At 51.8% G+C, this 13,490-nt stretch overlaps 1 protein-coding gene and 1 long non-coding RNA gene across 5 annotated transcripts in view; one reads left to right on the forward strand and one right to left on the reverse strand.

Moving 5' to 3' along the window:
- The window catches only part of CRTAC1 (cartilage acidic protein 1), a 168,000-nt gene that overhangs the window by 18,980 nt on the left and 135,530 nt on the right, over nucleotides 1–13,490 (reverse strand). For all 4 annotated transcript variants that reach the window (XM_084995019.1, XM_021074420.2, XM_084995020.1 and 1 more), the window contains exons 9-11: nucleotides 12,506–12,588; nucleotides 11,584–11,684; nucleotides 10,979–11,147 (exon numbers count right to left, since the gene is read on the reverse strand). In XM_084995019.1, the coding sequence (XP_084851145.1) occupies nucleotides 10,979–11,147; nucleotides 11,584–11,684; nucleotides 12,506–12,588 (353 nt within the window). The remainder of the gene's footprint in view (nucleotides 1–10,978; nucleotides 11,148–11,583; nucleotides 11,685–12,505; nucleotides 12,589–13,490) is intronic.
- On the forward strand, nucleotides 1,474–9,629 carry LOC102159656 (uncharacterized). Its single transcript, XR_309569.4, has 3 exons — nucleotides 1,474–3,128; nucleotides 7,381–7,554; nucleotides 9,445–9,629. It is a non-coding gene; the product is annotated as an uncharacterized LOC102159656 (long non-coding RNA).

The following is a 13,490-nucleotide window of genomic DNA, read 5'->3' on the forward strand; positions in this document are numbered from 1 at the left end:
GCCACACGTGGCTAGTGGCTACCGTACTGGACAGCACGGTTCTAGAACTTACATTCTCATGGTTAGGTCAACAAACAGGAGGCTGTTCTAGGGAAGAAGGTAAAGCCTGGTGATCAACAGGTTGACTTTGAAGTCCTGGGTTCCAGTCTTTTTCTTTTTCCTTTTTCTTGTTTTTCTTTTTTAGGGCCCCACCTGTAGCATACGGAAGGTCCCAGGCTAGGGGTTGAATCGGAGCTGTAGCTGCCGGCCTACACCACAGCCACAGCAACACAGGATATGAGCTACATCTGTGACCTACACCACAGCTCACGGCTCAGATCCTTAACCCACTGAACGAGGCCAGGGATTGAACCTGCATCCTCACGGATCCTAGTCAGGTCCTTAACTCGCTGAGACACAGTGGGAACTCCCCGGGTTCAAATCTTGGCGGTGCCACGTATCTAGCATGTTGGGAAGGACATGGTGGGGGATGGGCACGTGGGAGACCTTTACCTCTGCCCGGCTGTGTAATCTCGGGCACGTCACATTTTTTTGGTCTTTGTGTTTACATCAATATTTATAGTCTGCTGGGGCCGTCACAGGGAATGTCCCTATTTTCAGGGAGCTTCCCCTCTAGTGGGGATACACAGGCACACAGATGAACAAATAAATACTGACAATCTCTATGAAGAAAACAAAGACAGGGTGATGGGCAGAGAGGAAGTAAGAGTTGGCTGGGGCCTTTTCTATTGGGGGAAGGGCTCTTGGGGAGAGGGATTTGAGCCAAGCTCTAAATAAAAGCTGAGGGGACAAAGACCAGGAAGGCAGAGGGCACAGGAGGAAGATCATTCTGCAAAGCTGAGATGTTTCCAAAAACTACCGGTGGCGAAGCTCAGAGAATATTCACAGGGAATCCAGCCACACATCCTTTAAAGCAGTGTGTTGCATCATTGGCAGAGAGCAGGCTGGAAAGATTTGTCAGGTGTTTAGGCATTGTCAAAGCGGCCCCGGCTCCCTGCTTAAGGCATCAGGCCCGTCACCGAGACAAGGTCAGGCTAATGGTGATGGATTGGGGTGGGGAGGAGGTGGGGGCTGGGCCTCACCTGCAGGGAGAGGCCCTTCTCTGGTCAGGCACCTGGGAGAGAGGGCAGTGCTTAGCCCAGGTAGGAGGGAGGGGGCAGGCCCCACTTTGTCCCCTCCCAGGGCTGGCCAGATATGGCTCGGTGCTTAGGGGTCCATAGATCCAGACACTCCCCCGCAAGCATCATTCGTGGGCTGAATAAATGATGTCACCCACACGCAGGTGCTACTTTCCCCTTTCCTGTATCTAGACATTGCCAGGAAACAAGGGAAACTAAAATTCGAATGCTGTCGAATTCATCGCAGCTTTTGATCCCTCCCGTCCACCAGTGCCTTTTACAATGGTTGCTACCGTGGGGGCCGCGGGTAGTCTGTGGAAGATTTTCATGTACAAAAGGGGTTCTCCTATTTCAGAAAAGCATGGAAGCCACGTCCAAACTTGGAGGGCAATCTCTGTGCAGATGCCTCTGGGCCGAGGTCCGCTCTGAGGTGGGAGCTGAGACAGCACGGCGTGGAAGGACCCAGCTGCATCTCTCTCCCCGAGTCCCAACACGTCAGTCTGGGGCTTCCGGAGGAAGGTCACCTTGAGAGCCACATCATCCGCTTCCTGAGCCTGCCTGTGTTTGGTCCCCTTTTGCTCCCTGCGACCCAAGGCCTCCAGAGCCACCTCATGGTAGCGTTCCAGCCTCGGGCAGCCTCTGCCTGCGTGGGCATGGGCACGGCAGAGCAGCACCCCCCGCCCCCCGCCCCATGTGGTACAGCTTCTCTTCCCACAGAGACTCCCCCTTTCAGACCAGGCTTACTGGTTCTGGAGTTGGCTTTATTAAGCCAGAAAACATTTCATATAAACCCCTACTCCCCCGCTTCCTCCTTCCACAAGAATTCATGTTGGCGAAGGGGATGAAAATAGGATTGGGGCTTGTCCACTGCCCGCACTTCTGTTTTGAAACAGCCTCTTGAAGTTCAAAAGATGGGCATTTTTAGGGTCTTCAGCACCCAAATTAAGTGGCAGATATAAAAAGTAAACATTTTTCCATTTTAAAAAATGGAGACAAAGAAAAGCAAATGTTTCTCACCTAAGCCAACAGACCGGCTACATGAATACATTTTCCAGCCTGACAGAAGTGCCACAAATAACTCAAAAGAGTTGCCGAATATTCATAGACACACACAAATTTACATCCTGCATCTGAATCTTGCTTCCTGCCTTCCTCCCAACCCAGGGAGGAGGGGCAGGGGCTCAGAGGTAAGTCAGCCACGGGGAACACATCTCCTTTGCCACTGATTATTTTGCCACCTTGGGGGACCCTCTCGGGGCCTCAGTTTCCTCATCTGGAAAGTGGGAGTTCTAGCCCATCAAAGAAAGACCGGTCTTCTTTCTTGGAATGTGAGCCCTGTCCTGGCTGAGGGTCACCCGCAGGGCTCCTATCCTCATCATTTCTAAGCTGGGGGCTGGGGGGCGGGCACACCCTGTGGTTCACAAAGGGCTTTCCACTTGTTGGCAATGACACTAGAGAGTGTGCACCCCAAACTGTGCCAGGTGGTTCTCGGTGTGACTGCCTTGGATCACACAGCATCTCCACGAGAAGGTACTCATTTGATCATTTCTGTTTTAGAGTTGAGGGGGATGAGATTTGGAGAGGTGAAGGGAATTACTCAGTTACCCGGACGGGAATGTCTGATCCCAAAGCCTGTATCTGCTAAACCTCTGTTCTACTGCCCAGTCCGCCCCCGGGCCAAGCATCATGCAGGGATCTCTGGGATTTAGCAGGAAGGCGACGGACCCAGGCCCCATCCGGGAGGAGCTCAGCCCCGTGGGGCAATGAACATAGTGATTACGCTGTAATAAACTGGGAAAGCCCACCCATAGCGTTGGTACCACTTGGTGAGAGGGGTGGGTGTTAAAAGTCATTTCATGGCTTGTTGCAGGAATAACAGCTTGTGAGGCGGAGAAGAGAAGGAAGAAGCATTCCAGGCTGAGGCTACAGCATGTGGGCAAAGGTACAGGGGCATGAAAAGGGCGAGTATGTTGAAGATCAGGGAGAAGTTCAAAGCTGTCGAAGCAGAGGGTGAGTACGTGTGTCAGGTGAGGTGGGTGCGAGGAGAGACGGGGGGAAGGACACTGGAGCCTTCACAGGTGTGGCTGACTTAAATCTTCCCATTTACTCCGAGAGGGAGAGTTTATACCCACTCTCCAGATGCAGACACCGAGGATGGCAGGGTGCAGTGACTTGCAGGTGTCTGAGCTAGGACTGGAATCTGGGCTCCTGCCCCCAGGCCCGGCTGTTCCCCCTGCCCCAGAAATCTCAGGTTTTGAAGCAGCAGCACAAACGAGGGGGCCCAGCCCCCAGACATCACACAAGGGTGGCCTTTAAGCTTGCCAGACTGCTGGGGCCTGGGTGTTGAGGAGCTGGGTCGTGAACAGAGGAGGCCCCATTAAAAGCAGGAGGGAGTCGCCTCTGGCAGCTTTTAAAGGACAAAGGCCACAGAGGCACAGAGAATTGCGCTTTTCAGAAGAATTACAAGCACAACAGATGGTGGGAATACAGTTGGTGGAATATTTTTGCACTTTAATAAAGCAATTTCTATGTGGGCCACCGAATTTTCCCTCCCTAAATGAGCACCAGCCGGCTTGGAGGCAGCTCTGAGTCACTTGGAAACAATCGGCTGAAAGGAAGGCAGGGTGTATATGTGTAGGGGATGGGGGTGCCTTCCAAGCCTGGGGAGGACTGGCCCAGTGGGGAGCCCCCTAGTGGGCGCTGGCGAGGCAAGGAGAGAACTGGCACTTGTTTTCATTTCCTGGGTTTGGTAGAGCTGGTTAGCCCTCTGCCAGCCAGGAACTGGAGAGCCCCGGGGGGGATAAGCAGGGATGGCTGTGCAGGGCTGGGATGTTGGTTCAGAGCAGCCAGGGTGCAGCGTGGCACCCAACAAGGGCTGTGAGCAGAAACGCTTATTTATTATTATTATTATTTTTTTTTTTTGTCTTTTTGCCTTTTCTAGGGCCGCTCCTGCAGCACATGGAGGTTCCCAGGCTAGGAGTCAAATCGGAGCTGTAGCTGCCGGCCTAGGCCAGAGCCACAGCAACGCGGGATTCGAGTTGGGTCTGCAACCTAAACCACAGCTCACGGCAACGCCGGATCCTTAACCCACGGAGCAAGGGCAGATCGAACCCACAACCTCTTGGTTCCTAGTCAGATTCGTTAACCAGTGAGCCACGATGGGAACTACCCGGGCTTATTTTTGAGCCCGGCGGGCCATCTGCACCAGGAGGAGCAGGGAGAGGCCAGGGTAGGGTGGAGAAGGACGGCAGAACTCCGCCAGGGGCACCCCCTGAGCAGGGCTGCGTGGGACGGTTCTATAGGATGAAGCTGAGAGCGCTGTACACAACCTCTGGGAACCCCCAGAACATAAAACATAGCAAGGTCCCTGAGTTTTTATTAGGTGATGCGATGCAGTCCAGGAGGGCACGTGAGGTCTGAGAAAGCTGAGTCCTCTGCCCACAGCTCCCCACTGACCGGGCAAAGGCCTGCAGCCCCAGGAGGTGTTCATCCTCCAGCCAGTGAGTGAGGAGCTGCCCAGATGCGTGGGGAAAGGACGTGCAGGGGTGGGGGTGGGGGTGGGCACTGTCTTCTGAGAGGTGCACGTGGGCACCCACGCAGGTCTGCGGACTAGCCAAGCCTCCCAGCACACCTTGCTGCAAAGTCAGGAGGAGGCTGGGCGGGGGTGGTTCCCGGAGAGAGGAAAGAGCAGGGTCAGAGGGGCTGAGCAGGAGCGTTGGAAAGCGGGCTTCCTGCAGCCCTCTGCCCTTCCCGCACAGCCTGGAGCCACACGTCCACGCGCTCAGTCAGGGCAGCCCTTTCTATAGTCCTGTTCTGTACACGCTCCTTCTCACCCCAACCACCACAAAACACACGGCTCAGGACTGGAAACCTTTGAACTGTCTGTCGATAGGGGACCTGCTAAATAAATTATGAATGCAGCCACACAGTGAAACAGTGTGCCACTCGAAAGGAAAACAAAAGAGACATGCATGGACCTGGAATGAAGTCCAGGATATACGGGTAAGAATGAAAAAAAAAGAGGTTTGGGCAATAATAGGGAGAGTGTAATCATTTCTGTTAAAAAAAAATTCTATGGCATATTTGTCTATAAACATGCTCTCGTGTATTTTGCATGGAATAAAATCACATCAAAAAGCATGGAACTGGGAACAGCCCACCCAGGTTCAGTGTAGTCCTTACCTACCTTTCTATTCCCCTCACCTTGTCATGCATATTCTTTTTGTCACAGCACTTAACATTGTCTAACATCTCATATACGCATCTCCTCTCCTCATTATGTTGATTAGGTACTGTAGGCTACTCCTCCGTCCACTAGAATCTAAAATCGCCCATGGCAAGGGTTAGTGCTTGGCATATAGTAGGTGCTCAGTAAGTAAGTAGGCAAATGATACTGCGGGAGGGTGAAAGGAGAAAAATTTGGGGGGGTCTTTTTTGTTTTTTAGGGCCGCAACTGTGGCATATGGAGGTTCCCAGGCTAAGAGTCGAATCGGAGCTGTAGCTGCTGGCCACAGCCACAGCCACACAGGATCTGAGCCATGTCTTCAACCTACAGCACAGCTCACAGCAACGCCAGATCCTTAAACCCACTGAGCAAGGCCAGGGAGCGAACCCACATCCTCATGGGTACTAATTGGGTTCGTTAACCACTGAGCCACAATGGGAACTCCGAAAGTTTTCTTTTTTGCTTAATATTCTCAACATAGTCGTGCGATTATGGGTTATTTTTACTTTCTTTTTTTATGATGCTATGTTTTCTAGTTTGTCTATAACCAATATATATTATTCTTACAGTCAGCAAAAAAAAAAAAAAAAAAAAAATAAAGTCTTCTAAAAACAAACAAACAAAAAAAATTGCAAGGAGTTCCCATCGTGGTGCAGCGGAGGCAAATCCGACTAGGAACCGTGAGGTTGTGGGTTCCATCCCTGGCCTCGCTTGGTGGGTTAAGGATCCAGCCTTGCTGTGAGCTGTGGTGTAGGTCGCAGATGAAGCTCAGATCCTGTGTTACTGTGGCTGTGGTATAGGCCAGCAGGTGTAGCTCCGATTAGATCCCTAGCCTGGGAACCTCCATATGCCACGGGTGCGGCCCTAAAAATAAAAAAATAAATAAAAAATAAAAACAATTGCAAATCCTGCTTTCCCTGCAGGGCTCCTGGTGCCAGGACACCGACCCTGTGAGTGGCTCCTGGGCACATTCGCAGCCCTGCCCTCCCACAGTGAAGCCTGGCTTTGGCTTTCCGGGCTCTGCAACCCCCTCTGTTTAGCCCGCCCTCTCAGCCTGGCTCTGGGTGCCCCTGGGCTCCCTTCCTGGCTCCGTTCCCACCAGACCTTTCGTTCTATGGACATGGCGAACACCCCCAGCTCCGGCCTTTGTTCAAGCCAGCCCGGCCCCTGGGTGCTCTCCTCCGGCCCCCACCACACCTTCCAAATTCCTACCATCCTCCTAGACCTAGTTCGAGGCTCACTTCCTTGAAAAAACTGCCCAGATGGGGGTGAAATTTTCCTGCCTTAGTGCTCTCAGAGCCACTGGGCCAGTGCGATGGCACATCTGATGGCAAGTCTGTTTGCATGAGGGCTCCAGCGTCCATCTGTCTCTTTCATGGGACTGAGCCTGGAGGGCAGGGAGAATTTCTGTATTTCATTTGTCTCTGCCACGTCTCTCTGTGTCTCTTGGTCTCCCCTGGGCCCCGTCTCGGTCTCCCCATTGTTCTTGCTTTTTCCATTTTCCATCTGGCCTTCCCATCAGCTCCCTCTCTTCCTGCCTCCTTGCTGGCCCCTCCATCAGTCAGGAGGGCCTGTGCTCTGGTAGATCCAGGAAGATCCTTCCAGATGGTGGGGCCTTGGAGCTGCAGGGATGGAGGCCTCCTGCCTCTTGCCTGTCCACCTGCTGCCCCACTGCCTGCTAAGTGGCCTCAGGGAATCTCACTGCCAGGCCCAAGACTGACCTGCAGGGGCTGGTCCCCAAGCGTCACCTTCCTTCTGTACCTTTCTGGGAGGGGATGTGGCAACAGAGAGGAGGCTGCGGGGGACCCGTGGCACAGTTTGAACCAGCATTCAGAGCCAGAACAAATCCCCAGGCTTTGCAAAACAGCAAGGATTGGCAGTCAGGAGGGATCCCAGGCTGGTGCAGCCTCCAAAATCCTGAGCAGCGGGGAGGCGGACAGTCAGGAAGAGGGACAGAGGCTCTTGTACCACCATAATCTCCCCCAATGGCTCTGCTGTGGCTGCCCAGCTGAAGAAGCAGATCTGTTCTCTTGGCAGGGGCAGATACTGGCCAGAGAAGAGACCCAAGAAGACTCCAAACACACATTTCAAAATAGCAGAGGCAGCCATGGGATGGGGAAGGAGAACCCGGCCCCAGTCCTGGTCTCACTGCTGATGGCTTTGTGAGCCTCCATTTCCACATCTGTACAATGGAGCTGATATCCAAGCCAGGTACGTGGATAAGCATCCTGCCCACGATACCATGGCAGTCATCCCGGTGCGGGTGGTCTCACTTGGGTCAGCTGGTAACTGTGGGGTCATGGATGTCCAGTTAAGAAAGAGGCAGAGCAGGAGGACGTTGGCTGGCTGCACACAGAGCAGCTATGGGAAGGCCAGCAGTCAGTCACCGTGGTTACGAATTCAGACTGTGTGTTCAAGAAGCTGGGGTCCAAACCCAGCCCTTCCTACTTTCTGGAGGGGTGATTCCGGGCAGGTTACTTAACTCAGCCTCAGTTTCCTGACCTGCAGAATGGGGGTTATGATTCCTAATGCATCCTGTTGTGGTGAGGTTGGGATGAGGTGTCTTGAGCAAAACACTTTGCCCACTGAGGGGCAGAGACTAAGTGCTTAGTTTACAGTTGGCTACTGCTATTTTGCAAGCGAGGGCCACGTATTTCAAAGTCATCTTGTACTTTTAGGGCCAGCCTAGCAAACGGCTGCCTTAAAAGTGACAGACTTCCAACTGCGGGCCAACCCACCCAGGGTGAAATAGCCTGAGAACACGCTCAGATAAGCCGGCCTTGGGTGCCCTAAATATTTATGCTTCTTTTTCAGACTATATAAATATTATGTGTTGCCTATAAAAATTGGAAAACACTCACACACACCCAATATGGAAGAAAATAAAAATCACATCCACAGGCAGGTCTGGATTTGCATCCCAGCTCTGCCACTTACCTAGCACGGGACCTGGGGAGGCTTTCTTAATTGTTCTGATACTCAGTTTTCCATGAGGATGAAATGAAATAAGAAAAGTGTCACCACACCTGGAATGATACTGATCCAGCCACTCAGAGAGGACACTGTTTATACTTTTCAGATTTTCTTTTGGTTTTTCGTATTAACGTATACACATATATATTTGTTACTTAGAGACCATATTGTCTACCTTTTTTTTTTTTTTTTTTTTTTTGCTTTTTAGAGCCGCACTAGCGGCATATGGAAGTTCCAGGCTAGGGGTCTAATCAGAGTTGTTGCTGCCGGCGTACACCAGAGCCACAGCAACACCAGCTCCGAGCTGAGTCTGAGACCTACACCACAGCTCACGGCAACGCCGGATCCTTAACCCACTGAGCGAGGCCAGGGATCGAACCTGCAACCTCATGGTTCCTAGTCGGATTAGTTTCTGCAGCACACCATGGGAACTCGGCCTACTCTTTTTATATTAACATTGTATCAACTCATGAGGTGCTAACACATGGGGGAGAGTGACTGATTTTGAACCTAGGTATATTTGACTCAAATGTTTTCTTAACCATTGGGTTTTAGTAAAGACTCTCTTGCCCCTCTCACCACTTGCAGTGTTTCTCAACATTTTTTCCATTACTCCACTTCCTCCCTAACAAGGCTTTTAAGAGTTTTTTCCTCTAATTCCCACCTTCAGTGTCTTTTTTAAAAAAAGCTTTATTTTGGAAGTTCCCGTAGTGGCTCAGTGGTTAGCAAACCCGACTGGCATCCATGAGGATGTGGGTTTGATCCCTGGCCTTGCTCGGTGGGTTAAGGATCCAGCATTGCCATGAGCTGTGGTGTAGGTTGCTGACATGGCTTGGATCCTGCGTGGCTGTGGCTGTGGCTGCGGCTCTGATTAAACCCCTAGGCTGGGAACCTCCATGTGCTACGGGTGCAGCCCTAAAAAGACCAAAAAAAAAAAAAAAAGTTTTATTTTGAAAGAATTATTGATTCACAGGAAGTTGCAAAGAGAGCACAGAGGGGTCTTGTATACCTTTCATCCAGTTTCCCCCAAATGGTTACACCTTACTTAACTGTAATACAATATCAAAACCAGGAAATTGACCTTGGTACAGTGTGTGTCTAAGTTCTCTGTTGTTTTATCATCTGCAGATTCCTGCAGCCACCACCATAATGAACAGAACTGCTCCATCACCACAAAGACCTCCCTGGGGCTATCCCTTTAGAGTTATTCCCACCTCTCTCCTTTTCACCATTTCTAACCTCCAGCAACCATCTATTTTCCATCTCTATAATTTTGTCATTTTAAGAACATTCTATACATGGAATCAACAATATGTGACTTTTTGAGACTGTTTTTTTTTTACCCACCATAATGCCCGTGAGAGCTATCCAAGTTGCTGTGTGTATCAAGAGTCCTTTTGGAGTTCCCGTTGTGGCTCAGTGGTTAATGAATCGGACTAGCATCCATGAGGACGTAGGTTCGATCCCTGGCCTCTCTCAGTGGGTTAAGGATCCAATGTTGCTAGAAGCTGTGGTGTAGGGCGGATCCTGTGTTGCTATGGCTGTGGCTGTGGCCGGCAGCTACAGCTCCAATTTGACCCCTAGCCTGGGAACTTCCACATGACACAGGTGCAGCCTTAAAAAGCAAAAAAAAAAAAAAAAAAAAAAAAAAAAAAAAACCCCACCAAAACCCCAAAAAACAATTCATTCATTTTTACTGCTGAGTAATATTCCACGGTGTGGATGGACCATAATGTGTTGACCCATTCAACTATGGAAGGACTCAAGGTCATTTCCAATTTGGGCTATTACAGACAAAGCTGCTATGAACAATTATCTATAGATTTTTATATGAACATTCATCTAGGATAAATGCCCAGGAGTACAACGGCTGGGGCTTGTAGCTGTTTTATAGTTTAGTTTTTTTGTCTTTGAAAGAAACTGTCAAACTATTGTCCAGGGTAGCTGTACCAACAGTGAATGAGAAATCCAGTTTCTCTACATCCTTACCAGCATTTAGTATTGTCATTCTTTTTCACTTTAGCTGTTCTAATAGTTGTATAGTTACACCTTATTAATACTACAGGTGTAGAGTATATCAGTTTATGTTTTATACATATGTATACATATATAAAATGTACATCTATAATATTCATTCATATATATAATAATACATATACATAAAAGAGTAGGATTTCTTTCAATTCCCCTGCCCCAGCCAAGAACCAGTTTTTACCCTCTTGGGGATGCTATCGCTCCTGCTGAGAATGCGTGCTTTTCTCAAGTCTAGAAGCCAAGAAGGCACGAGGTTTGATGAGACACTTTAATCACCGAACCAATGTCTAAGAGGCCTGGAAAGCCGCTGGTTTGGACAGGTTTGGTCCTGGCCATTGTTTGAAGAACAAATGGAGGATTAAAGACTCTGACCCAAGGTGAAGTAATTCCTCAGAGGCACCAGGATGGGGACCCTAGCAAGGGGTGGGGCCTGAAAACCTTCCTGAGCTCCCTCCTGCTCCTCTCACAGAAGGGTTGACTCCAGCTGCTGGTGTCACGGTAACATGGTACCTGGGAGATGCTCAGGCTGTGAGTCCTGCATCTCAGCGGGATGGGATGCAGTTTCAGCCCTCACTGTCCCGACAAGCGCTCACTGCCTGCCCCTCGCCCACCCCCAGCCCTGACTCACCCAGGCCAAAGTGTGCCACGGGCTCCATCTCGCACAGGTACCCCGAGCCCCCGTCAATGATCCTCAGGTGGGCCCCGCTCTTCTTGGTGTAAAGCACGACCTTAGCGCCCCTGGCGAAGGCCCCAAACCGGGTTCGCGGCACCACTCGCAGCCAGTTGTTGCTGAAGCCCTGTAGGGGGGAGGAAGGCAGGCCCAGGCATCAGGGGGGGTGAGTGGAAGAAGCAGGGAGGGGAGGGTGAGAGAGAGAAGGAGAAAGAGGGGGAGAAGAAAAGGGGCAGAGGAAGTGGGGGGGGAGCTGGGTGGGGAGGGTGGACACAGCAGGCAGGCTGGCTGAAGTTTGCAAAGAGCAGGGAAAGCCAACTGACTCAGGGAAACGGGTTTTTGAAGTGCTGATGGAAGGCGGAGGGGCAGAGGGCTTCTCCCAGAGGCAGCGCTTCCTGGAGGTTTACTGTGCTGCTGGGAATTTATTTGCTTCCTCTGGTCCCGGGATGGCCATTTCCCGCCTCGCCAGTCAAGCAAGCATCCAGGGCTCCTTTGCCCTCGTCCACCCGGGCCCCGGCGAGCTCTTTGGGCTGGGCTCTGTGAGTCCTGAGGTCCATGCACACCTGATTCCCCCGGAAGACGGACAGTGGCTGAGCCATGGACTCTCCGTGGGACAAGATGAGGTCCAGCATCCCGTCTCCATCGAAGTCTGTCACCACACCCCCTGCAACAGCACAGATTTCACTCTGGCCATCGGCCAGGAGACCCACAGCAGAGAGGGGGTCGTGACCAGGGCCAGGTTCACGTCCTGAGTTTGGGAAGCTAAGAGCACGGTGCTGGGCAGGAAGACTGCAGCTTGAAGCGCAAATCCTCTCCTTTTTAGCAGCCGCTCGTGACAGGAATACACAGAGGGGGGTGTCTCTTTCCTTGCCCTGGATTTTTGCAAGGAGAGCATGGGTGCAAACAACTCAGACTATGAGGGCTTCTTCCTGGTCCATTATACACGCCCTTTATATCGGCACAGTGTTTGTCAATCTATTGCTTCTCTGCACATACCTGGTGTCCTTTGGTCCTTATCACCCAGCGATGTGAGGAGGGCAGAGGCAATTATCCCCATTTTGTGGGTATGGAGAAGACCCTTTCCCAAGACCACAGGTGAGGCATTGGCAGGGCCGGGTCTTGGGACTCCTGATCCCGTGCTCTTTCTCTGGATACTAGGCTACGTGTCAGGAGGGATCAGACTGCAGGACACTCAGCCTCTCCTTTCCCTGCTCACCAGAAAAGCCATTGCCCATAGATTCCCACACCTCTGACCCCCTGGCGCTGGGACTGGGAGAATGGACTTTCCTCTCCTTTGCTTCCTTTCTGGCGCTCCCAGGGGCTCCTCCCTGCATCTCACCCCTGCCCAGGATCTCAGCCTCAGAGGGGCAGGGATGGGAGGAGTCCAGCTGTGGGACCGGCTGCTCTATCCCTCCTGCTCTCACCCCAGGCTACGGGCAGCGCTGAGACGGGGGTGTGCAGGCTGGAGCCCTCAGGTGCCCTCACCTGTGCCCCGGCCCTCAGGCTCCAAGGCATCGCCAGGATTGAGCTCCTCGATGAGGGGATCGCCGTGTTCCCTGCGGATGACCCTGCAGGAGAGGAGACAGGCTGTTCGTGGATGACAACATGCTGGCGAAGCCCCAGTGGCCTCCTGGTCCCAGAGGCCCATAGCTCCGTTCCCTGTCCCCTGAGCATCCCGAGACCCTGCTGTGCATGAGCTGCCACGGGATACCGATAGAGCCACCGTGCTCACAGACCCTGCTGCACCCTGCCTGCGCCTTTCCTGGGTTTTAATTTATGTTGGTAAATATTGATTTTTCCTTCTCTAATGGATGAATTATAGACAGCCCAGGGAAGGGCAGTTGATGGATGGAGAAGGGACAGGGGTGTAACTACCTTCAACTGACCTTCACTTTCCTTCAAGTGGCCCTGGGTTTCTGAGTTCTAGATGCTACATGTGGTGTCCCCGCCCCCACCACCCCAAATGTCACTTCTGCCAAGCCCTCCCTGCTGGAAGCAATGCCTTCCTGCTCTGCCTTTGTCACTTTCCTGGACTTTATCACTTTCTGCCGTGTATTGAAGCTCTGTATGAATGCATCTTATCTCCCCAGTTAGACTGTGAGCTCTTTGTAGGCTGGGACTGTGTATTATTCCTCTTTGCATCTCCCGCAGCATCTAACACAGTGCCTGGCTCTCGGCAAGCTCCATGCACACGTCTGTGGGATGCAGGGAGGAATTCCAGAGGCAAAAGGGAGGAAAAGGTCCTTTTGCGTTGCTGGGGTTCTGTCTGTCTTGAACTCTGAGTCACAGTAATATTTGCTATAAAGTCCACTGTGAAAGTCTTGTTCTTTCTGCACATTGAACTGAACGCTGATGATGGCGGCGAGCGCTCCTCTCTAATTTTTCTCGCATGTTAGATTCTCGCAGCCATGGGTGCTCTGCCCTGGCTGTGTGGAGCAATGCTGGGGTTGAGTGGGGAGATAAATAGGAC

Source organism: Sus scrofa, chromosome 14, assembly GCF_054392235.1.
Source record: "Sus scrofa isolate SSC_HxYL_T2T_F1_AM1 chromosome 14, Sscrofa_HxYL_maternal_Yorkshire_Landrace_v2.0, whole genome shotgun sequence".
Lineage (NCBI taxonomy): Eukaryota > Metazoa > Chordata > Mammalia > Artiodactyla > Suidae > Sus > Sus scrofa.